Source organism: Dryobates pubescens, chromosome 4 (genome assembly GCF_014839835.1).
Source record: "Dryobates pubescens isolate bDryPub1 chromosome 4, bDryPub1.pri, whole genome shotgun sequence".
NCBI lineage: Eukaryota > Metazoa > Chordata > Aves > Piciformes > Picidae > Dryobates > Dryobates pubescens.
The window spans coordinates 3,178,980-3,203,679 of NC_071615.1; the positions used below are offsets into that span (position 1 = coordinate 3,178,980).

At 55.2% G+C, this 24,700-nt stretch overlaps 2 protein-coding genes across 6 annotated transcripts in view; one reads left to right on the forward strand and one right to left on the reverse strand.

The window, feature by feature from the left end:
* Positions 1–9,981, forward strand: part of TNRC18 (trinucleotide repeat containing 18) — a 59,329-nt gene extending 49,348 nt beyond the window's left edge. For 2 of the 3 annotated variants that reach the window (XM_054180320.1, XM_054180322.1), the window contains 11 exons: positions 508–672; positions 1,504–1,645; positions 2,041–2,158; positions 2,455–2,530; positions 2,840–2,948; positions 3,828–3,944; positions 4,212–4,379; positions 4,913–6,213; positions 6,959–7,195; positions 7,294–7,368; positions 8,057–9,981. In XM_054180320.1, coding sequence (XP_054036295.1) covers positions 508–672; positions 1,504–1,645; positions 2,041–2,158; positions 2,455–2,530; positions 2,840–2,948; positions 3,828–3,944; positions 4,212–4,379; positions 4,913–6,213; positions 6,959–7,195; positions 7,294–7,368; positions 8,057–8,263 — 2,715 coding nt within the window. In that variant the 3' untranslated portion in view covers positions 8,264–9,981. The remainder of the gene's footprint in view (positions 1–507; positions 673–1,503; positions 1,646–2,040; positions 2,159–2,454; positions 2,531–2,839; positions 2,949–3,827; positions 3,945–4,211; positions 4,380–4,912; positions 6,214–6,958; positions 7,196–7,293; positions 7,369–8,056) is intronic. The other variant, XM_054180321.1, reaches the window with a different exon arrangement.
* A 2,740-nt stretch (positions 9,982–12,721) lies between these two features.
* SLC29A4 (solute carrier family 29 member 4) lies at positions 12,722–24,159 on the reverse strand. 3 transcript variants are annotated; one of them, XM_054180324.1, is made up of 11 exons: positions 24,128–24,159; positions 17,253–17,422; positions 16,464–16,595; positions 16,234–16,347; positions 16,025–16,153; positions 15,446–15,520; positions 14,849–15,114; positions 14,621–14,756; positions 14,234–14,421; positions 13,730–13,970; positions 12,722–13,654 (listed from the first exon to the last, which is right to left on the reverse strand). In XM_054180324.1, exons 2-11 carry the CDS (start codon positions 17,410–17,412, stop codon positions 13,512–13,514), a joined length of 1,584 nt encoding a protein of 527 aa, XP_054036299.1. In that variant the 5' UTR covers positions 17,413–17,422; positions 24,128–24,159; the 3' UTR covers positions 12,722–13,511. The 3 variants fall into 3 exon arrangements, with proteins under 3 accessions (XP_054036299.1, XP_054036301.1, XP_054036298.1); XM_054180326.1 differs by lacking the exon at positions 24,128–24,159 and adding an exon at positions 20,478–20,570 and having other exon boundaries at positions 14,621–14,753; XM_054180323.1 differs by lacking the exon at positions 24,128–24,159 and adding an exon at positions 20,478–20,570.
* Positions 24,160–24,700: the final 541 nt, after the last annotated feature.

Consider the following 24,700-nt stretch of genomic DNA (forward strand, 5'->3'; position numbering starts at 1 on the left):
TGGATTGGCCAGAGTGGACAATCCTGCAGTAAACCATCAAATCTCTCTCCCATTCTGCATGACCTTATCTGCACGCTGAGCTGTGGCCTTTCAGGCTGTGTCTTCCAAGGGCTGTCTCTGGCCGGTGGTGGCAGTGATCTCTGGGTTGCTCACTGAAAGCTTAGCTTCCTCCAGCTCAGTTCATAACACTGATACAGAGGAGTAATGATTGTGGGGAGAGTTAGACAAGTTAGTTGTGACATGAGGCCCAGCTGGGATCTTCTTGGAGCTCTCTGGGGGAAGATTTGATGGGCAGGAATTGCTCTCCAAAGTAGTGGAAAAACTCTTCCCAAAACGAAGCCTGAAAGCAGAGCTAGAAGAGGAAGGATGTGGTGTGGTCAGTGAAATAACTGCCAGCTGAATGCCATCCTACCTGTGCACAGCCTGCTCTGCTCCACCTTTTCCCTCTCTCTGGGCCCAGACCTTTGCCAATCCTCTCTTTACTGATGGGAATGTTTTTAATTTCAGCAGCGCAAGAAAGGTAAAGAAACCCCTTGCTGCTCCTCCTCCTCCTCCATGTCTCCTCCTGGCATCCCTAGCTCCCCATCTGATGTTCGTGTCAGCCTGGCAAATGCCCTGAGCTCCACCAAGAAGAGCAAAGCCAAGGTGAAAGCCAAGGAGGTGAAAAAAGAGGTGAGAGGCTGGTTCTAGTCTTGGTGAACTCGAGGATGGCTGGCAGAACCCCTGCTCCTTTCCTGCACTGTTGCAGTGTGAGGGGGGAATACAGATGGGCAGGTTTTGCTGGGCGTGTTAAAGAAAGTGCTGATTTGAGAAGCTTCAAGTGCAAGGAAGTCATCTCAGGTAGTACCTGCTGCTACCATCTGGTGTTCGTTTCCCTTCATCCCCCAAATTATTAATGAGCAGGCAGGATTTTCTCTAAGGCTGCCACAGGGTGGAGGGAAGAGCTTTCATGGATAGCAAGGACCAAGGAGATGGTGATGGACTTGCCTTGCTCAGCACTGGCTGAGCCAGATCACAGCTGGTTTCTGCTCCCTTGCTGTAGCCTGTCTTCTCTCATAGCACATATTACTGTCTTCTCACATCACTTCTGAACCTAGTGTCTGTCTGTGACAGAGCCAGAAGTGGATCAGGGTGCTTGAGAAGAGGAGCAGTGCCTCCTGCCTGCTTAGTGAAGTCAGGATGTCAGGAGCACTGTGCAGAGAGGTGGTGAATGCAGAGCTACTGCTGTCTACTGCACAGATCTGCCCTACCTTCCCTGAGAAGGATGTGGCTAATGTGAAATAGCTTTTGGCCAGCTGTCAGTGGTGCTTGGGGTAAACACAGACAAACAAAGGTCCTTGTTCAACCAAACAAACAAGTTTGGGTGCATTTGCTGAATTCTGTGTGATAACAGAGTTGAGGATGGAGACAGGTTTGCCCCAGTATCCTCAGGCTGGTTTTTGCTGGGCGAAGGTGAGATGGGATCAGACTCTTGCCTCTGACATGCCGCTTGCTCTTCTGCAGAACCGAGGCAAAGGAGGAGCTGTCAGCAAGCTCATGGAGAGCATGGCAGCAGAAGAAGATTTTGAACCCAACCAAGACAGCAGCTTCTCAGAGGATGAGAACATTCCACTGAGCATGCTGGTTGAGCGACCGTCCACACCAGGTGAGGGCAGGAGGAGCTTTGGGACTAGTTGTACAGGTAGAGGAGCTGGGCAGGTTTCCCAGAGCTGCTCAGCAGAGATCTTTGCTACCTTTACACATTCCTCATCCAAAGCCATGGGTCCTTGGGGTGCAGATACCACTTTTCCAGACAATTTGGCTTGCCAAAATTATTATTGCATATTATTATTACCAAGAGAGGGGACTTATTATTACCAAGGAGGGAAAACTTTCCTCTGCCTGGAACTCACCGCGGGCAGTAAGCCCTTTCTGCAAAGAACTTCCTGGCCTTTTCCTGGGGGAGGATGGTGCTGGGGGTATGAGGTTTCCTTCTCCCCTTGCTGTCACTTCTTCATGCATGCTGCTCACTAATCCCCACCTTGCTCCAATACTTCACAGCTCCCCGTTCCTGCATAATTGACAAGGATGAGCTGAAAGACGGCCTCCGTGTCCTCATCCCCATGGATGACAAGCTGCTCTATGCTGGGCATGTTAAGACAGTGCATTCACCAGACATGTGAGTTGAGGGGCTATACTGTCCGCCCAGGGTCTGTCAGGAATGGGGATGTGGGATGGGGATCCCAGCTGATGCAGGGATTGATTTGGGGTTGTGCAGAGCTGGCTGGAGAGAAGCTGACAGAATCTGGCAGGGAGGGAAGGTGAGTTCACTCTGGTTTATCAGCACTGAGGAAAATCCCATTCCCTCTCATTAACTGCTCTCAACTGAACTGATGGTAGGGCTCAGAGGGAGGTGTGAGCTGATGGGGGTGATGTCTTCCATGCACTGTGTCTGACCAGGCCTTTGTGTTTCAGATACCGTGTGGTGGTGGAAGGTGAGAGGGGAAACCGACCTCATATTTACTGCCTGGAGCAGCTCTTGCAGGAAGCGGTATGTGAGACCTATCCTTAATGTCTGAGCCCTGTTTTGGGCCTGCAGGGGTGCCTTGGTCCTGCCTTCATGGCCAGTCTGGGCAGAACTCCCCTTGATGTGGGTCACTGCCATGTGGTTGAGCTACCCCACTAGCAGTGGGCACAAAGCAGCTTTCACGCTGTGCTGTGGGCAGACAGGAGGTCATTTCCCAGTAGGGAAACCTTCCCTGGCCTTCTGCAGAGCTGCTTTGCTGCATGCCAAGTGTGGTGGGATGTTCTGTGCTGGTGCTGAGAGTGTCAGTGATTGCCTCCCTCTTGTCCCAACCAGATCATCGATGTGAAACCACCTTCCGTGAGGTTCCTGCCCGAGGGCACCAGGATCGCAGCCTACTGGAGCCAGCAGTATCGCTGCCTCTACCCAGGCACAGTTGTCCGAGGTAAGTCCACACTGACTGCTCTGCACTGTCAGCCAGGGGTGTCTCAGACCTGCATGTCCTGAGGGCTGTCAGCCTTGTCTGGGGAAGCCCTGAGCTCTCCTGTGGAAGTCAGAGCCTCGCCCTTTACTGTGGGTCATGCCCAGCTCAGACCCGACGCTTCTGTTGGTCCAGGAGATGTGCTGTCATAGGAAGAAGTCTGAGCCAATTAGGAGCTTAAAATAGTAGGGAAATTCAACACACTTCAAAAAAACCCAGAATTAACTCCAGGTATCAAAGCTTGCTGTGGTTGTGGTGGTTTCTAAACCACCTGCACACTCACAGCTTTGCCTCTGACACATCAGCCTGGTCCCATTTAAGAGCCCTGGACAGTTCTACTGTGTCTGGTCTTGCTCTGGGTTGCACTGCACGTGTGTAAGGAGAGAATTATTTATGAGTTGTAGCTCAGGGATGCTGCTGCAAGAAGAGAGGGTTGGAACACAGCTTACTGCTCTTGGAGAGAAGGTGAAAAGCAGCAGCTTGTGGTGGCTGAGAGCAGTTACCAAATGCAGGTCAAAAAGATACTGTGGTGAAAACAGAGAAGTGGATTTTGGCAAGGGTAGAGGTAAACAGGGGAAAGAGGTGGGAAGTCAGATTGGAATGGTGGTTATGTTCTTGGAGCAGTTCTGCTGGCTGGGAGATTTTACACTAGGTGCAGTGGTTTGGTCTTGCCAGGGACACTGCTGCAGAGCAAGCCTTCTGTGCTCTCCCTGCGCATCCTAGGAAAGGTGTGAGCAGAATGGTGCAGAGCCCTGTCTTCCCCCAGGTCCCCACTTCTCTGACAAGGGGTTTGTATTCTGGTGTTTGTCCCTAATCCCATCTTCTGCTCCCCCAAACCCACAGGAGCTCTGGATCTGGAGGAAGATGGTGATCTCATCACAGTAGAGTTTGATGATGGGGACACAGGCCGTATCCCACTGTCTCACATCCGGCTTCTCCCACCTGACTACAAGATCCAGTGTGAGTCTTGCTTTGCATGACACTTCCCACTGTGAAAACCAAAGAGTTTTAGGCCACCTGCCTCTGAAATGTTGGGGTGCATTTGCAGGCTTTCAGTCAAAAGGTCCTGCACCATCAATTATGGATGTGCAGAGCTGGGGTGGGATACAGCCCACAGGGAAATGGCCCAGTCCTCGTTGCAGAATTGCTAGGGACACATTCCCCATATCCCATCTCTGTTGTGTGTCTTACTTGACTGCATTTGACCCTCTCTTTCACCTGTTCTAGGTGCTGAGCCTTCCCCAGCCCTCCTGGTGCCCAGCACTAAGCGCCGTAGCCGTAAATCCAGCAAGGACACTGGAGAAGGAAAAGAGGGAGGAGCTGCACTGGGGTCAGAGGAGCCTGTGGCAAAGGGCAAAGGGCGAGGGAGAAAACCAAGTGTCAAGGCAAAAGCTGGTAGGTTGTCACCACTGCCAAACCTGGACTTCCCTGTTCAGTCCCCTCCTGCTCTCACCATGTAAGAGCTCTTGCTTGGGGCAGGATTTGGAGGAGGAAGTGCAGATGCATCAGCTTGCTCTGCTGTGGCTACAGCTTACAAGAGGCTGCCTCAGAAGCTTGTGGGGATTGAAGTATGCTACAGAAGCTGTCCTGTGTTACAAGAGCCTTCTTCTCTCAGTCAAGACTGCAGAGCAGGGTCTCTTGTTCAGCTGAGCATCTCAGCAGTCATCAGTATGCCCAAAAGATGCAGGAAATGTGCAGTTTGGTTCCCTTGCAGTTGAAGCAGCATTGCTGGGCATTGCCCATCAGCTGCTCACAGGCACTGGTGCCAGGCCAGGCTGTTCAGTGAAGGCCTCTGCCTCTTTGAGGGTACCTAAGCAGTCTAGAACAAGCCACCCCTAGAGACAGCTCAACACTGGTGTCTGTGTCTGAGGTAATAAAGCCCACCTGGATGTATACCATCATGCCTTTGTGTTTTCTCCCCTCTGCAGAAGAGGCTGCTTTGCCAGAAGAGAAGGATCAAGTTGAGTCTTCACCTGTTAGCTCTTCAGTCACGGAGAAGCCAGCCTGCTTGGGCAAGCCAAGCATGAAGGGCTCACGAAAATCACAACCACTGTCAACTGGAGGCTCTCCTGCCCCACCAGAGGAAAAGAGGTCAAAAGCCAGCAAAATGAAGATTACCACTAAGTTGCATAATCCCCCACAACCCACCTACCAGCCTGCTGTGTTCAGCAGCATCCTTGGCACAGAAGCCTATGGTGACCTCCCAGGGACACTGGCAGCCTTTGGCTCCAGCGATGCTGTGGTGTCGAAAGCCAAGGCCAAGAAAGGGCGGCCCACGGAGGAGACACAGGAGTTTGGCACCATGGTCAAGGCTCAGAGGAAGCATGACAGCGAAATCCTCATCAAGCTGGACCACGAGGGTGTGATGTCTCCAAAGACAAAGAAAATGAAGGAGGCAATGAGGATGTTGGAGGACTCGAACCTGACCAGTCGCAGGGATGGCAAGAGTCTGCTGGGGCTGGGCTATTCCCCTGCAGTGGGTGCAGAGGGAAAGCAGAAATCTTCCCGAGCCAAAGCAGCTGAGGGAGACCCTTCCCCTGCTAGCTTTGGAGGAAAGTTTGATGGCTCAGTGGAGACCCTCACTGCTTCGAAGGACCAGGAAGAAAAGGCAGCGGCTCCAGCAGCCGTGGAGGAGTCCGAAAGCAACAGCAGTGACAGCAGCTCCGAGTCAGAAGGAGAAGAGGAGGCTGAGAAGAACCGAGGGGAAGCTCAGGACAGCAGCTCAGCCAGCTCGAGAGCATCCACCCCTCTCTCTTCCTCCAACTCATCATCCTCCTCCTCTTCTAGCAGCAGCTCCTCTTCCTCCTCCTCCTCTTCTTCCTCTTCCTCAGCCTCATCAACCTCTTCTTCATCAAGCTCCAGCTCCTCTTCTTCCTCTACTACAGATGAAGACTCCTCCTGTAGCTCCGACGACGAAGTAGCTGAGGCCCAGCCAAGTTCCTCGGTGCAGCAAAGCCTCCCAGCCAAGCAAACCAAGCAGGCAGGGAAGTCCCGTGCCTCCTCCCACCCCCAGAGCCAGAAGCAGCCGGCGCAGCAGCCGGCACCGCAGCAGCCGGCGCCGCAGCAGAGCGGCAACAAGAGCAGGCCCAAAAAGCGCGAGGGCATCCACCTGCCCACCACCAAGGAGCTGGCCAAGCGCCAGCGCCTGCCCTCCGTGGAGAACCGGCCCAAGATCGCTGCCTTCCTCCCCGCACGGCAGCTCTGGAAGTGGTTTGGGAAACCCACGCAGGTAAGCGGCGCCTCTCCCACCGCTCTGTAGCGCTCGGCGCTGGCCTTTGCCTGGTGGTGCCTCTTCACCTGTGCCCTTTGCCTTCTCCTGGCAGGGGGTGAAACTCTGTTCATAGGATCATAGGATGTTAGGGGTTGGAAGGGATCTTTGGAGATCATCAAGTCCAACCCCCCTGCCATAGCAGGACCGTAGAATCTAGCACAGGTCACACAGGAGCTGTGGGTCTTGAAAGTCTCCAGAGAAGGAGACTCCACAACCTTTCTGGGGAGCCTGTTCCAGTGCTCTGCGATTCTCACAGTAAAGAAGTTCTTCCTCATGTTGAGGTGGAGCCTCCTGTGCTGTGGTTTACATCCATTGCCTCTTGTCCTGTCAGAGGGTGCAAGTGAGCAGAGCCTGTCCCCTCCCTCTTGACCCCCCAGCCCTCAGATATTTATAAACATTGATTAAATCCCCTCTCAGTCTTCTCTTCTCCAGACTAAAAAGCCCCAGGGCCCTCAGCCTCTCCTCATAGGGCAGTGCTCCAGTCCCTTCATCATCCTGTTGGCGTGGTGTGTCTCTGGCCGAGGTCTCCAGTTGGGGATGAGATTGGGGTTGGCTGCATCCCCCTGCCCAGTTCCCCGTGGGAATGCCGATGGATGCCGTGGCTGTCCTGACAGCAAAGGATGGGATGCAGGACAAGGCAAGGAGTGATGGGGCAGAGCCTGGTGACCCCTGGCTGCTCACCTGTGCAATCCTCTCTTGGCAGAGGCGAGGAATGAAAGGGAAGGCCAGGAAGCTCTTCTACAAGGCCATTGTCCGGGGCAAGGAGATCATCCGCATCGGAGACTGCGCGGTCTTCCTCTCGGCCGGCCGCCCCAACCTGCCCTACATCGGCCGCATCCAGAGCATGTGGGAGTCCTGGGGGAACAACATGGTGGTCAGAGTCAAATGGTTCTATCACCCTGAAGAAACCAACCCTGGGAAGAAACTCAACGAAGGCAAGGTAGGCAGGGCACCTTTGCTGAGGGGGCTGAGAAACTGCTTGCTCTCTTCTGTTCCCAAACCCACCTTTCTCTTTTTTTCTCTCACCCTTGGGCACAGCGCTGGGATCAGAAATCAGGCAGGAGTCTGTCCACAGCTTTGCAGGCATCCAACCAGAGGAAGGACTTTATGGAGGTTGGTGAGCTTGGGGGAGGTACAGGAGGGGATGCTGGGAACTCTGTAACAAATGCTGCTGGAGAAATGCCTCCCAAGCTTCTCTGGCTTTTGCTCTTTGCCTCGGCTGCTGAGTCTTCAGTGCCTGGGAGTTTGGATGGGTGTTTCTGGGAGGGAGTGCTGCAGATGCTGGAAGGAAGAAAGGGTTGGTGTCCAGCATCCAGCCTTCCATGTACATCTTTGAAGTGTGGATGACAAAACTCCTGGTCTCCATATTCCTATCTTGGCAGCTGTGGCATTCCCATCAGCAGGGAGCTGAGTGGAAGCAAGGGTTCAGGTTCAGTGCATGGGACAGATTGTGTCCCAGTATGTTAGGGGCTGGAAGGGACCTCTGGAGACCTTTGAGTCCAACCTCCCTGCCAGAGCAGGACCATAGATATAGATATATAGGTTGCACAGGAATGTATCAAGACCCAGATAGGTCTTGAAAATCTTCAGAGAAGGACGACTCCACAACCTCCCAGGGGAGCCTGCTGCAGGGCCCTGGGCTGGCACTGGGGGATGAGCTGGGAGTTGTGCCTAAGCGTGAGCACAAGCCCAGGCCAGCTGTGGTGGCCATTTTTGCTGCATATTGAAGCTGATGCTGTAAGCATCGAGACCTAATTGCTCTGTTTGTTTCCCTCTCCCTCCCTCTGTTCCCGTAACGCAGCGAGCCCTCTACCAGTCCTCTCACGTGGACGAGAACGATGTCCAGACCATCTCACACAAGTGTCTTGTCGTCGGTCTGGATCAGTACGAGCAGATGCTAAAGACAAAGAAATACCAAGACAGTGAGGACCTCTACTACCTTGCAGGGACCTATGAGCCCACTACGGGCATGATCTTCAACACGGACGGGGTCCCTGTCATCTGCTGATGGCCCCGGGGACGCGTGCCACCCCCGGGGAAGGGCCGGGACAAGCCTGAGGACGTGCCTGTTCAGACGACATGATTGTTTCTTTCAATGCTCATCACTTCTGTGTCACACTACAGAGAGGAGAGCGTGAGCGACACGAGGAGGAAGGGGAGGGCTGAAGAAAGGGGTTGGAGAAGCACTTACAGACAGGACTTGAGGAAGATGCCGTTGTGGGGTGCTGACGCTCGAACCCCGAGGCTTCTTCTGGAAGTGGCTTCAAGCAAGGCAATGTTTGTCTGACTTCCCCCTTCCTCCTTTTGGTCCAGGAAAGCACATGGGTCTTGTGATCATTTCACCAGCGGGACCCCCCCCCAGCAGGAGGGATCCCTTTTGTGTCATTTGCCCCCATCAGTACCTTGGAAGCCACCTGTACATGGAAGGCTACCTGCTAGCCTTCTTCTCCGTCCTTAGATTCCCTTTCCTGCTTAGTTTCGCATGACCCTTTAGGAAGGACAGGGTGAAAGAGAAAGGAGATGAGTCTCTCTCAGCGCCTCGTCTCGATCCTCTCAGCGCTTTTTGTGGTTCCCTTTCCGTGGAGACCCCCAGCTGGGAGTGTGGAACATAAAGGGGCAGAGCTGGCCCCAGCACAGAGATGGTAGAAGTAGTCCTCCGGGCTGGGAGGAGCTGGGTGGAAGATGAGTCAACATCCAGTCTAGGATGGTGCCTTCCCACTGCCTCAAATGAGCAGCCTGAGCCCACCTCCCTGTCACTCTGTGTGACTCCTGCCCTGGAAAGGTACTGGAGGAGCAAGCCTGTGGCAGAGTGAGGGAAGCAAGGACTTGGAGTGTGCAGTGAAAGGGGCCAGGAAATGACTGGGAGAAACTGCTGCTCAGTGCTTGGAGCATAGGAGACCACAGGCCATTGGATTGTGCCATTCCTCACCCAGCTTAACCCCCTATGCTTTGCCTGCAGCAGAGCTGTGGAGCTGCTGTGGAGTCCTCACCCACCGTTTGATGGGAGCGAGGACAGAGTGTGAAGCTTGGCTGTGCCCACCTGCAGCATTTCCACAGCCAGAGCCCCACTGCCACCTTGGGCTCAGGGAGGGGACCATTTAGCTCACTCCTTCCATCCAGCCAACTACCCCTGTGGCTCCTGGAGAGCCACCACCTTCACCTCCTCCCTCCTTCCCTCCCTCTCGTGGAGCTGACCTGCTGCTGTCTCGCTCCCGCTGGGCGCACACCGAAGCCATGGCATCGCCACCACCACCACCGCCTCACCAAGGTTGCCCATGGCTGGTGGGGACACCAGAGGAGAACCAGGCAATGATGCAACATCCTTGCACTTAACACACAAAAAAAAAACCTCCAAGAGACGCACTGATCTTTGCAACTACCGACTGGCACTACAGCTCGCTGGGACGCGGAGCAGGGCCCGGCTCGGCCGGGAGCCACGGCCCCAGGCTTCGGTGGGGAGAGACAAGGACAGATCGGAAGCTATCCGCCCTGGTACCTGCTGAGTACCAGAGACTGGAGGCCAGGGCTCAGGGGAGAGGGACACCCACCTTGCAGAGCTACCCCTCGTCCTTCAAATGAACCACATGGTGCTGAGCTCCTACCATCATCTCCAGCCCTCGGGGCCCCAGCGGATAGCAAACGGTTCTAAGCCTGTACAGTTTTAATGTACCAAAAGACTCTTTGAAGCCCCTTCCTGTATTATAAGTCTTTAAAAAAAACAAACAAACCAACCACCACCAAACAAACAAACAAAAAAAAAAAAGAGGAAAGAAAAAAAGGAGAGGAAAAAAAAAAAAAGGATTCAACTTTTTAATTATAAATATAAATATAAATATATATATATAAATATAAACTTTTTAAAACTGTGAAAAAAAAAATTATCAAATTATACAGAAAAAAAGGAGGAGAGGAAAAGGAAAAAAAAAAAAAAAAGAAAGAAAAAGAGACAAACCACCACAAATAGAAATCCAACAAACAGCCACCAAAATACCACAAACAAACAAACAAAAAAATATATATATATGTGTGTGTGTGTGTGAACAACAGAACGGCAACAGCAAAGCAAAATGGCAACAGCAAAACGGCAACAGCAAAACAGCAGCGACAGAACAGCAAAACCAACAAAAACAGCAGCGACAGAACAGCAAAACCAACAAAACAGCAGCGAGAAAACAGCAAAACCAACAAAAACAGCAGCGACAGAACAGCAAAACCACCAAAACAGCAGAGACAGAACAGCAAAACCACCAAAACAGCAGAGACAGAACAGCAAAACCACCAAAACAGCAACAACAGCAAAACCACAACAGCAAAACAGCAGCAACACCACAACAGCAGACCCCCCCCCCCCAAAACAACACAAAAGAAGGCAAAACAGGGCCGGCAGAGAGGAACACACAGTCTGACTCTTAGAACCTTATTTTTTATTTCCTGTTGGATTGTGATTGTAAATGATCTGGGAACAGGCACACACCCCACACCCCCCACATACACACACCCCCACGCCCACCCATCCCCCACACCCCCCCCAACCCTCCTCCCTCCAAGCCCCTTCCTCCCTCCCCACCCCCACGCTCAAAAGTGTCCTGTCCTGTACTTCTAGAAGCGAAATTTCGTGTGAGCTTATTTTAAGAGGAGAGAGAGAGAGAGAGAGAGAGAGAGACTGAGAGATGGAGAGAGAGAGAGAGAGAAAGAAAGAAAGAGAAAAGATTTTATGCTAAAAATGTTAAATAGAAAGCACTTAAAACCCACTGCCTTCTATGGAACACAAGGATATTTCAGACAATCGAGAGGAAAGGAGAGCCAGGTTTTTGTCTTTCTTTTTTTGTTTGTTTGTTTGTTTGTTTTGTTCTGTTTTGTTTTGGTTTTGTTTTGTTTTGTTTTGTTTTTTCCTTCCCTGGGGGAGAGAGGGGGGGGTGGGGGGGAGAGCGTGTGTTTCCATTTTGTTTAACCCCAATTTTGGTTTGGGTTGTTTTTATTTTTGTTGTTGTTGTTGTTGTCTTTTGGTTTGGTTTTATTGTTTGGTTGTTTTTTTTTGTTTTGTTTTGTTTTCTTCTTCTTCTTCTTTTGGCATTCTTCTGTTTGTTGGAGAACTCTGTGTGATCATTTTTTTTCATAAAAAAAGAGAAAAAAAAGAAAAAAAAAGGAAAAAAAAAAAGAAAAAAACCCAAACAAACAAACAAACAAAAAAAACATTAATTGAAAAAAAAAAAAAAAAAGCAACCCAATGAAGTCCTTCTTCTTTTCCTCCCCACCCCCTCTTTGTCTTCACCTGTGGTGACTTCTGGGGTTATATTTCCCCTCCTTCTCCTGGTGGCAACAGGATCACAGAAGGGTGGAGGGTGTGGAAGGGAGCTCTGGAGGTGAGCTGAAGAGCCTGGATGAGGCACTCAGTGCCCTGGTTTGGTTGATCAGATGGTGGTGGGTGATGGGTTGGGCTCGATGAGCTCAAAGGTCTTTTCCAGCCTGGATGAGGCTCTCAGTGCCATGGTTTGGTTGATCAGATGGTGGTGGGTGATGGGTTGGGCTCGATGAGCTCAAAGGTCTTTTCCAGCCTGGATGAGGCACTCAGTGCCATGGTTTGGTTGATCAGATGGTGGTGGGTGATGGGTTGGGCTCGATGAGCTCAAAGGTCTTTTCCAACCTGGTTCATTCTGCATTGTGTATCTAGGCCAAACCCCCTCCCAGAGCAGGTTGAGTGATCCCTTTGTGGCTTGGGAGCCAAGCCAGGCTCTGTGTGGCTCTTCGGGGAGACCTCATCTCTCTGACGGTCCCTTTGTGGGGTGGCACTGATGGATGAGATGGATGATGGGTGCTCCTCCTGGAGCAGAGGCCTCTGCTCACTGGGGCATGGGGGGGTAGAAGGTGCAAGTCTGTCCCTGGGACCACACTCGCGGCAGCTCCTTGAATCCTGCATGGATGTTGTGTTGAGGGTGAAATGCTGGGTTTACTCCTTTGGGTGTGAGCTGCAGTTCAACCAGCTGGGAGCTCAGCAGGGTGAGGCTCGCTGGTGCTGGTGGAGCCAGCTCAGGATTGCCAAGCCTTGGTGCCTGCTGCTTCCTGCTCCCATCACCTCCAGCCCTTAGGCTTTTTTCCCTTGGGAAGTGGCACCCACCATCTCCTGGCACAGTGAGGTGCAGCCAGTCCCAACCAGCAGCAGCCTCTGCTGTTGGCACATTCTTGAGCTGATTTCTGCTCCGCTCAGCCCAATCCCTCTCCCGCTTGCTGCCCGCAGAAGTGTTGCACTTGAGCAGCAGTTTGCAGGCTGGCAGGGGTTTGATGGGACCTGGTGACAAGTCCAGCCATCTCAGGTGACAGTGGGGACTCTGGAGATGGGGAGCAGGACAAGGAACACCCCAAAACCCCACAGGACAATCAGCAGGCATCACCTTGTGTGTATTTGCCAGCCTAGCCTGGTGCCAGCAGCCAAGTGCTTTCAGTGCCAGGCCCATGCCATAAGCCAAGCAGCACTGCAAGGACATTTCATGTGGCATCAGCCTCATTTATGTCCCTTGCAATAAATTCTGAAGCCCAGCAGTGATCTATGGGAGGCATCTGCCCTGCTGTGGCCTCAAAAGCCCCTCTCCCCTCTGCCCCATTGTGATGATCCACAGTGTGAGGTTGGGGAAGCCAAGACCCTGCCTCACTTGCAGTCAGGGGCAGGGTAAAAACAAGACACAAGCAAAAGAGACTTTTTTCCAATCAGCAAAAGTGAGTTGGGTCTTTTTTGGCATATTTGGGGAAGATCATCATTTCAAGCCAGACCTGCTGAAAACCTACAGCACCGCTGGTGAAAGCTGAGGCTCATCCTTCAAAGGTCTGCTTCCTTCCTCTCTTGCTCTTCCTCACTACCCCTCCACCACCCTTCTCCCCAGCACAGGTCCTCTGCCCTTTGGGATTTGGCAGTGTTTTCTTGCTCCTGGCGATGGCTTGGCACACAGAGGAGAAGACCCCCCCTGCCTCTACTGAACAGCTGCACATGGCTTATGGGGAGCCCCCCAAGAGCAGCAGGGCCGTCTCCCAATGGGGGAGGAATGGCACCAAGAGAAGCATCCCTGCGCAGCATCTGCCTGGGCAGCATGGGCTGTGTTGAGATGCCACAGCCCTATGCCAACACAGTGCCGGTCCCTGTCCACCCCAGGACAGCTTTCTGGCTCCAGGCTCCCTCCTCTAGGAGGGATGTGGGCCAAGAGGGGCGGTGGGGAACCAGAGTGGGAAGCAGGTCCCATCTTGTCCCCATCACCCCACCCCAGGTCTCAGTACCCTGACGTGAAGGAGCCGTTGGAGATTTCGGTGTAGAAACAGCTGCTGTGGGACGTACTGGTGAGGCTGTAGGCAAAATAGGCCACGGCGGAGCCCAGCGTCAAGCCTGTCATGTAGGACACAGTCATGGTGTTCCCTGGGGGAAGGGACACGGGGTGTCAGGCTGCTCTGGCCACCCAGCACGGGATTCCCAGGGAGGGCTCAGTCTTACCTGCCAGCTCCCGCTGCTCAGGGCTCACTTTGCCAGCAGCCAGGATCATGGGCACGCTGCCAAAGTAGCCGTTGGTGATGCCCATGAGGAGGGAGAAGATGCAGGGCCAGGCGGGGTGGCCGAAGGTGGGCTTCCCGTTGGGGTAGACACACATGATGAAGAGGGGGATGAAGACCACACGGACACAGGAATAGATGAGGAGGTGGGTCCCTCTCCAGTCGTAGGGCAGGGCAGCCAGGATCTGCAGCAGGGAGCAGAGATCATCCTGGAGTGGCTGAGAAGGCTGGGGAGGGCACCTTGGTGCTCGACACTGAGCAGCAAGGAGGAGGCGAGATGGTGGGAGGACCAACTGCTGCAGGAGCCCAACTTGGGCTATGCCAGTGAGCAACCTCACACTGGTTAAGATACCAAGGGGGGGAGAGCTTATCCTTGGTGGAGGGTGGCTTTGAAAGGGGACACAAAAGGAGCCAAGCCCACCCTGCACTGTGTTGGCCTTTCTCCTACCTTGCCAACAAAGTCGGAGAGGTTGAAGATGGCCATGATGAGGATGGGGAGCCACTCCCCCAGGGTGCAGTTGTGGATCTCCGACTCCAGCCCAGGAAAGAGGCACAGGGTGATGAAGTAGGTCATGGCGATGGAGAGCATGTAGGCCCAGATGAGGCGGGACACGACGTAGCGGTGCAGCAGCATGTCTGGTGGGGACAGGCGGCTCCGCTCAGCCCCAGCCTGCAGCCCTCCCTTGCTTCCAGAGATGGGACTGCCCCATGGGTTGGGGCACAGGCAGGAAGGGTTGACCCTTCGCCAAAGCCCTGGGCCAGCAACTGCTCCTGCCTGCAAGATGCTCAGTGCTGCCCTGCTGGCAGGGTTGGCCCCTCCAAGCCCAGCACTCACCTCTGAAGCTGGGCCAGCTCCTCTTGATCTTGGGCCGAGGGACGTCGAAGCGCACGTAGGTGCCGCTGCCAGCCAGCTCAGCTTCGGCGCCTGGGCTGCCCCGGGGAGAGCTTGGCTGCCCTCGCTGCCGGCTCTCCTGGGTGGGGGGAGAGAGGGGACACCAGTGCTGAGCTCCAGCAGCGAGAGGCACCACGGGGGCCAGCGGGGAGGCCCTGGCCCTCGGCTTACAAATCGGATGTCCTCGGCAGTGACGTCGTGGTGGACGCGGTAGCCGGTCCCGGGGTCGCCGGCCCCCCGCCCCTCGGGGAGGCCCTGGCGGGGGCAGGCTGTGTAGTAGCGAACGAAGCGAGTGCGCTTCACCAGCAGGTGCAGGATGAAGCAGGTCAGCTCCATGCCGATGGAGATGAAGAAGAAGATGACCGTGTTCTCCTTCTCGTCCGACAGCAGCAGCTTGGTGAAGATCCGGCTGAGCGAGATGATGACCCCAGCGGTGCCTGAGGGCCATGGGAGAGCTGCTGGGACTGGGTCCTGCTGAGCCCCGCAGCTCAGGGTCCCCTGTGCCTCCAGGTATGGAGGAGCTACTAGCAGCAGTTTGGGGGCAATGAAGGCAGCTCCTGGCTGACGTCCCCACCCCATCTTGGCAGCAAGTGTTGCAAGCGATTTAGAAACCATTTTGCTGGGGAGCACCCTGAGGTCTCCCTGATCTGTGCTGGGGACAGCAGGGCTCTGGGTGTGAGTCACTGGGCCCCCAGGGGGAGGTGAAGGAGTGACCCCCTCCCTGCCCCATGCAAGCCCACGTGGCTGGGCGCTGCCACAGGTACTTACTCTCTCCTGTCATCACTCCCTGGGTGTAGCGCTTGGGCAGCAGCCCTGTGTAGCCGTAGAAGCTGGATTGCTGCACTTCAGGAGCATGTGCCAGGGGGAGAAGGAGGAATTATTGCTGCAGGTGAAACACCAGGGAAGGGGAAGAGAGCCTGGAGGACACCCCCCCCCCCCCCCATGCTGTGCCATCTGGGAGCTGTGCCCTTCATGAGCTGCTGCTGCAGCACATGAGGCTGCCCTGCCCCAAAAGCTCTTTGCCCTGCTATGGCTACTCCCGCCAAGAGTGGCCACCAGGAGCAGAGACTTGAGAAGCCATCATGGTAGCCCACATAGCAAAGCCATCGTGGTGGCCCTGATGGGTGGTGTCTGGGGCAAATGCACAGCTCGGTGCTGGTGCCCTTGTCCAGCCATGCAGTGCCCAGACGTAGGTGGAAGGGATGGAGCAGGGTTGTGAGGGGCAGCTTATAGTGATCAGAGCAACGAATTGTCCCAGGACCCCAAGGCTCTTGGGGATGGGGCTGTTTTCCCAGCCCCTGTGTGGTGGGCTGTGCTTGCCAGAGTGCCAGCAGCTGTCTCACATACCTGTGCAGCCAAAGGCCACCACCCCGACGGCCACCAGGTTGATGGCATAGGCTTGTCTGCGGCTGAAGAGCTCCAGCCACACATCGCAGATGCTGACAAAGAGCAGGGGCCCCAGGGCAAAGAGGTAGCCTGCAAGTGGGAAATGGAGGCAGGTGGTGGTGGGAAGGCAGGGGCTGGCACTGCTGAGGGGCAGGGGGACCTCCACTCACCCACGGAGATCCGGGTGTGCAAACTCAGCAGCTCCACCAGCGCGTTGTTGAGGATGACGGCCACCAAAGCCACCAGGATGTAGGTGAGGCTCATGTCAAAGACAATGGAGGTCCCTTGAAGAGAGGCAGGTGATGGGGTGGGGTGGCAGGGGCCCAGCTGCTCTGGAACTGGGGCCAAGCTGTCCCCCAGCTTTGGGGTGTCTGGGATGCTGTAACTGCTGGAGAGCTACCTGGGTATTTATGGTGCAGGTAGTCCACATCAGTGATGAAGCTGTTGTATGGCAGGAGAAATCCCACCCCAGCCAGCAGCATGGCAAAGTAGATCCCATGGTATCGATCTTGGGGCTCAGGATCCTCAGAAACTGCCCCAGGAGAGGAAAGAAAGAGAAAAAGACGTGAGAGTGGCACTGCTGCACCCATGGGACCTGCAGCAGAGGCCAGCCTTAGGGAGATGAATGGTGCTTCCTTATCTTTTATGGTACATGAGGGAGGTGTTCCACCCACAGCAAGTGGCTCAGTATCCTACAGTCTCACAAATAAATAACCCCAGCCCTGAGTAACACCCTCCCTAGATAAAGGCATCCCAAAGAGAGACCCAAGAGGCAGGAAAACACCCAGAGCTTTGGGGGCTGATGAGTTTTAGTTGCAGTTGAACAACCAAACAGCCAAAGTCAGGGTGCAGGAGAGGTTGAGGGGAGGCTGGAGTTGAGCAAGGCTGCCCCAGGATGTAGCTCAGGGCTGGGGTAAATCCCAGGAGCATTCCTGAGCCCTTTGTGGGAAAGAGCTGCAGGCTGGGGGTGAGATTCAGGGCATGGACCCTCAACTCCTTTGCAACCTGCAGAGCCCACCACCATGGATGCTGTGGTGGCTCACATGGGCACAAATAGGTCCCCAAAAAAGGCAATTTAAGGTCATTTCAGGCCATTTGTGGCCATGAAACTCATCTCAGGAAGCTCCTAAAACAGAGTGGGAAACCAGCAGGGAACCTGGCTGTGGGCTGGGGCTGTGCCTGCCCTCACCTGGCTCCATGAAGGTGAGGACACCCTTGGCCTGGCTGCCCCGCTGCAGCTCGTCCTCCTCCAGCTGGTAGCTGTCGAAGCTGAAGCTCATCACCACATTGCCCTCTGGGGTCCCCACCGGGCTCAGCTCCTTGAAGCGCTCAGCTCCCACCGAGCCCATCGTGGCCGACCTGGGAGGGAGAGGGGGACACCCCTGGGACACACAGGCAGGGCACAGCTCCTGTGTTCCCTCCTGGGGATCGTCCCCCAGGTACGGCCAGGGGTCCACAAGCACACAGGCAGCTCAGAGCCTTCCCCCTGCCATGTTCACAGAGTCACAGAAATGTGGGGGCTGGAAAGGACCTCCAAAAGTCATGCAGTCCAACCCCCCTGCTAGAGCAGGGTCATCCAGAGGAGATCACCCAGGAGCACATCAAGGTAGGTTTGGAATGGAGATGGATGCTTGACAACCTCTCTGGGCAACCTGTTCCAGTGCTCTGTCACCCTCAAAGTGAGGAATCTTCCTTAGGTTTACCTGGGCCCTCCTGCGTTCCAGCTTGTGCCCATTGCCCCTTGTCACTGGACACCACTACAAAGAGCCTGGCTCCATCCTCCTGCTGCTTATTCTGGCTGTTGATCAGCACTGAGAAGATCCTCCCCCCGCCCAGTCTCCTCTCCTCCAGGCTAACCAGCCCCAGCTTTCTCAGCCTTTCCTTCTAAGGTAGATGTCCCAGTCCCCTCCTGTGCTTTTTCCACCTGGGAAGATGCTCTCCCTGCTGGCAGCAGGGTCCCTTGGACTCGAGGTGCTGAGCAGCAATCTGGGGAGGGTAGTCTGCCTGAGCCACCACGAGGCACAGCACTCACCCCAGCTCAGCTCAGCACCTCACTGGGATGATGGCACCTCCAAACACCACTGTGATTTCCAGAAGCAATTAGAGCAATGAAGGGCTGAAAGCCACCCAGGGTGGGCAGCTGCTGGGGAAGATCCCAGCTGCCTCGGGAAGCCCTCGCTCTCAGCAGGCAGCACACGCCTGCTCTGATTTATGGCCTCTCTCAGCATCTCTGCTGCTCAGGGCTGGGGCAGAGCCACCAAGCCTGGGCTGACAACGCTCCTGCAGCCTTTTCAGGGAGGGGACAGGATGCACTCAGACTTTTAAGGTCTTCCAGGCACCGTGGCACACAGGAAGGTGCTCAGCAGCTACCCATGAGAGTTAGCACCACATGCATCCCAAAATGAGCTCCTCAAACATCTGAGCACCCTCCAGTGACCCTCCTCAGAGCCACCCCAATCTCTTCTGGGGACAGCTCAACCCAGGCTGGGGCAGGATAGGTCTGCTCTGTATTACCGGTGGCAGTCAGTAGATGCCAGCGGGGCTCTGTGCCCACCACCTGCAGACCACCCATCTGGCTGGGGGGTGGGGGGCATAAGAAACCCTCCTCCAAGGCAGCAGGGTGAGGCAGGCAAGGGAGCAAAAAATCAATGGCAGTGATTTGTCTGGTTTCCCTGCCAGGAGTGGCGTTTGCAGGAGCAGAGATTTTCCAGCATCTCTCTGGCTGCCAGGATGGGCTGGATGCTGGGGGGGCCCTGGGGTGGGCGGCAGATATGGTGGCCACAGAGTCTGAGAGTGCAAACATGGAGCCTAAGCCCCTGCTTGCTGCAGGGACTGGTGGAAACAGAGCAGACCTGCCACGGCCTCCAGGCTGTGCAGAGGCCTGGACACGGCCAGGCTGGGGTCCCCACCCTACACCATGCTGGGATGGGTCCCAAGACCCCCAGCCCAGAGCACCGCAGGCAGGACAACCCAGTGGGGCATATTTTGGCTAGGGACACTGCTCCATCCCATTGCTTGTAGGGGAACTGGATGTGATCCTCTTCACTGAGCACTGCCTCGCTCCTGATGCTACCCCCAGGCAATCAAACCCAGCGTGGAAGCACCTTCTGGGATGCTGGGAAAGCCTGTTGCAGGGCTTTTCCACAGCAGAGATCCCAGCTGGAGAAGATGGAATCACAAAATCGTTTAAGTTGGAAAAGACCTTTAAGATCATCAGGTCCTAGCATTAACTCAGCACTGACCATGTCCCTCAGCACCACATCTGCACAGCTTAATCCCTCCAGGGCTGAAGACTCCACTCACTGCCCTGGGCAACCTGTTCCACAGCTTGGCATTTGTGGGGAAGAAATTGTTCCTCATGTGCAACCTAAACCTCCTGTGGTGCAGCTTGAGGCTGTTTCCTCTCACTCTAACCCCTCAACTAGTTTTGGGCAGCCTGTGTTTATGATGGTTAGTACACTCTGCATTTGGGGGGAAGCAGATGCCATGGCTTGCCATGGAGGGTTTCAAAAAACAGCTGCAAGCCCCAGGGAGGTGAGATTAGACAAGTTTAAACAGACAGTATAAACTGGCTGGAGATACCCCACACTCGCTGCACCCCAGACTCCTTGGGGCCCCTGGGATGCTCTGCACAGCCTGGGTGCTGGACCAGCCCTTGCTCCAGCATCCCTGTGCCAGGGTCAATCAAATTATGCCCTCCCTTTGGACTAGACACCCCTCCACACAAGGGGGGATTTGGGTCCCAGGGTGGGAGAGAACCACAGAATCACCTGATTGGAAAAGACCTTAAGATCGTTGAGTCCAACCATAACCTAGCATCTCCCTGTACACAACTGTTAGCCCATGTCCCTCAGCCCTGCATCTAAACGTCTTTTGAACACCTCCAGGGATGGTGACTCCACCACTTCCCTGGGCAGTCTGTTCCAGTGCTCAGTACCCCTTTGGGTGAAGAAATTGTTCCTAATCTCCAATGCAAACCTCCTCCAGTGCAAGTTGAAGCCGTAAGAAAGAGGAAGAGATCCCTCCATCAGAGCTAGTGTGGGGAGTCTCACACGGGGACAGGGCACCTGCAGGGGAACCCCAAGTTCCTAAGGGCCCCCAGGCAGTGCAGCCTCCCCGTGCACTGCAGATCCCCAAGCAGCGCAGGAGCCCCGCCACCCTGTCAGGGCAGAGAAACGATTTCCCCCCCGGCAAAAGGGTACCCGACATCTTGCAAGCAGCGAAGTTGCAATAAACGGGGGGAATTCAACACCCCCGGTCCCCGGGCTCCTCGCTGGATGCAGCGGGGAGGGAGCCCGGCCCCCGGCCGCGCCCGCGGGAAGGATGCTCGGAGCCGGGGAGGGCAGGGGGGGCTGGAGGGGAGGCGTCTCCCCGCTCCCATCCGTGTCCAACAACAGGTCGCGGCGGTTCTTACCTCCCTCCGCGGCGGCTGCTCTGCGGCACCGGCCCCGGCGCTGCGCCCGCTCCGCCCCGCTCAGCCCCGCCGGCCGCCAGCCCCCGGCCCCGCCATGCCCGGGGAGCGGGATTGGGGGGCGGGGGGGGGGATAGGGGGGTGGGCACGGAGCTGAGTGCGGCGGCTGCCGGCGAGCAGCGGAGGCGATCTCGGCTCTGCCTCCCGTCCCCCCGCCTCCTCCCGCTTCCCCTCCTCCCGAGCTCCCTCCCGGTCCTCCCTCCCCGCCAACCCCGGGGCGTTCCGAGCATCCTCTCACTCCACCAGCCCCGGCTCGGTGGAGGGGGCTGGGTTAGCCCCGGGGGCCGCGGGAAGGGTTAGTCCAACCAACACAGAACGATCATCCCCCTGCCTGTAGGTACTGCCTATAGGTACTTCAGGGGGATTTGGGGCGCCTGGAGCTAATTGCAAGGAGAAATTAATTAGGGACTTGCATTTAGGACACGAGCATTGCAGGGAGAGATTATACCCTGCAAATGCTTTTGGCATCAGAAGGACCGATGGGGTCAGCAGGAGCTGTCCCATGGATGGATGGAAGGAGGAAGGAGGAAGGAACAACTGAAGAATAAATGGATGGTCAGAAGGATGGATGGATGGATGGATGGATGGATGGATGGATGGAAGGAAGGAAGCTCTGGCTAGCAGGGTGCAGCAATCCCTCAGCATTTTAGAGAAGCAAGAGGGAAGGCTCTGCTCCCCAGCATAACCAGGGGAGGGAGGAAAACAAGCAGCAGCATGGGGCAGTGGGGATATCTGTCCAGGGAGTGGATGCATATCCCTGAGGAAGGTGCTCGAGGCAGGACACTGCCTGAAGGGACAGACAAGGACAGGGACACCATCTTTGCCCACCCTTCCTGAGCTGGGTGAGCTGGCCAAGGCTGCAGGCAACATCACAGAGATTTTGAGAATCATAGAATCCTTTGGGTTGGAAGAGGCCTTCCAGATCACTTAGTCCAACCACTAAGCCAACACTTCTAACAAGTCCACCACTAAACAACCTCCCTCAACATGATGTATACGGCTCTACAATCCCTCCAGGAGCAGGGACTTCAACACTGCCCTGGGCAGCCTGTTCCAGGGCTTGACAATCATTTTGGGGGAAAAACAATTGATCCTAATGTCCAACCTAAACTTCCTCTGGTGCAGCTTGAAGCTACCTTCCTCTTGTCCTATCACTTGTTCCTCAGGAGAAGAGACGGACTCCTACCTGGCTCCAACCTCCTTTCAGCCTCCTTTTTTCCAGGCTAAACAACTCCAGTTCCCTCAGCTGCAACTCAAAAAACTTGTTCTCTAGACCCTTCACCAACTTTGTTGCCTTTCTCTGGACCCACTCCAGCACCTCAATGCCCTCCTTGAAGCGAGGGACCCAAAACTCAAGCAGCAGCCTCACTATGCCAAGTACAAAGGGACAATCAAAATGATGCAAGAGGGTTTTCTTGCAGAAGGAGCAAAGCCAGCTCCCACTGAGCTGGGCTGAGGGTCCTGGGGAGCCAGGCCTTGCAGAGCAGAGGAGGATGTCAGCAGTGGGAAGGAGGAGAATCATAGAATTGCCAGGGTTGGAAGGGACCTCAAGGATCATCTAATTGCAACCCCACTGCTATGGGCAGGGACACCTCACCCCAGATTAAGCTGCCCAGAGCCACATCCAGCCTGGCTTTAAAAACCTCCAGGGATGAGGCTTCCACCACCTCCCTGGGCAACCTGTGCCAGTGTCTCACCAGCCTCATGGGGAAGAACTTCTTCCAAACATCCAATCTGGATCTACCCATTTCTAGTTTTGTTCTATTCCCCCCAGTCCTATCACTTCCTGACACCCTAAAACGTCCCTCCCTTAAGGGACTGGAAGGACACAATTAGGTCTCCTCAGAGCCTTCTCTTCTCCAGACTGAACAGCCCCAACTCCCTCAGTCTGCCTTCCCAGCAGCATCCCTGCTCACACACCCTGGCTGCAAGGCACTGGGCTGTGAATGACAATCTCCTGGCAGTCGATAACCACTGGGTTGTAGCGAGCAGCATGGGGCCGGTGGGATGCAGCCACTCACGCCAGAGGAAATCAGAGCCCAGAGTGGCTGTACCTCTTCAACCACCTCCTGCTGGAAGCAGGGCTGGGCCAAGGGTCCCCTGCAAATCCATTGCAGGGAGGAGGACAGGCCAGGTGGAAATTTCCATCTCTTCTCCTTGGCTGAGCTGGTCTGAGTTTGGCTCAGAGCAAACCAGGCTCTGTGCCGAGCTCTGCCCTGAGCCAGGGGCTCAGCTTCCTCTGCTGCTCCCTGGACTGAGCACCTGCACAGCTCCATGCACTGCTGCAAGGGGCACTTTTTGAGCTGCCTGTTCAGCCTGAATTTGACAGTGCCACTGAAACCATCTCCAAGCACCTCACTTCTCTTGGGGTATGCCCCTTAGCCCTATGCCAAGGACTGTCATGCCCTGCCAGGGACCCTGAAGTTGTATGGGAAAGGGGTTACTCTGGAGGGGGTCCCCTGACAGTGCCTGCTGCTGCTTGGCACCTAGAGGGTGGGATTGCTGTGCCAAGGGAGCAGGAGAAGCTGCAGCATCTGTGCAATTGCCTTCTCACAGCTTGCCAGCGAAGCTCTGCTGCTTTGGCGCTCAGCAGGCAGCGTTAGCCAGCTCCTTCCACAGGGATTCTCCCCATCAGCTGATCTTCCTCATCCCAAAGGGATGGGGCTGTTGGGGGTGTGTGTGTCTTTTTAAACCAGCTGAACTCAGGGGAACATGAGGAACAGCTCAGATCTCAAATGTGCTTGGTGTTCTCTGAGCAGAGGGAGATGCTGCAGCCAAACACCTCACACTGAAGAGCAACTGATTTTCACAGCCCTGTCTAAAATCACACCACCTCTTGATCCCCAGGTTGGGGAGCAAGGGGGCTCCCTGTCTGCCAGTTCTGCTGTGGGTGCAATGGCAGCATGCTGGGGTACGTGCTACGGCTTGGAGGGCTATGAGGGAACCACAGGGAGACGAATCCATTGGAATGATCTTCTCCAAGTTCTTTCCCTCTGCTTTCCCAATCCCCAAGGGCAGTATTGGACCCAAATGGCACTGTTCACCTTCTCAAGATGCCCAAGGTGCCCCCTGAGCACAGGCAGGCTGAGCCACCTCTGCCCAATGGGGCATGGAGGGGTGGTCCCTCGAGCTGGGCTCTCCCTGAGTTTTGCTGGGCTCTTCAATTTTTTAAGCTGGCCCTGAATAATTCAGCTTTGATGTAGCTGGCTCGAGGTTGGTGAGCTTGGCTGCTCCTTGGGTTTCTGCTTGACCCACTTTGACAGCCACGAGAACCTGCCAGGCACGGTGCTCTACATCTGCAGGGACAAAGCTGGCCCAGGCACCCCAGTCTCCACGGCAGGAAGGACATCCCCCCCACACAAACCCCATCCTGAAATCTCCCCTTGCACACTGACATCCAACAGCATGGACCACAGAGCATCCCTCACCCAAACCACAGCTTTTCCTTTTCCTGCCTCTCCCACAGCTCCCAGCACAAGCTGGTGCATCCCAGTGGCATTTGCTGGATTGTGAGGAAGGATTTGTTCAGCTCCATGAACTGGCTAACACCCTGAGGCTGCCTTGCCACAGCTTCTTGCTATGCAGAGCCTTACCTTGCTTTCCTGGAGGCTGGTGGAACGCTGAGGAGTCCTGCTGCTGGAGTGAGGCACTGATGATTCCTTTGGCTCAGAGAGGTCAGGTTAGGGTGGGCTCCAGAAAGCTCCTGTAGTGGGGTTGTTGTTCTCCTTCCAGCAGAGTCAGGTTTTATTAGTTGTTGCTGCTGTGGAGGTGAGAGGAAGGAAAGACCTTTCAGGTGCCTGACAAACCTTGAGGCATTGTATGAAACTCTTGGGGAGTGCAGGAAGCCAAGGGGATGAGGGTCAACAAGGCCAAGGGATGGGTTCTGCACCTGAGTCACAACAACCCCATGTGATGCTACAGGCTTGTTGAGAAGTGGCTAGGAAGCTGCCTGGTGGAAAAGGACCTGGAGCTGCTGGTTGACAGCCAGCTGAACATGAGCCAGCATGTGCCCAGGTGGCCAAGAAGGCCAATAGCATCCTGTATTGCATCAGGAATAGTGTGGCCCCCTGGATACAGCACTGGTAAAGCCACAGCTTGAATACTGGGTTCAGTTTTGGGCCCCTCACTCCAAAAAGCTATTTGAGGTGATGGAGGCAGTCCAGTGA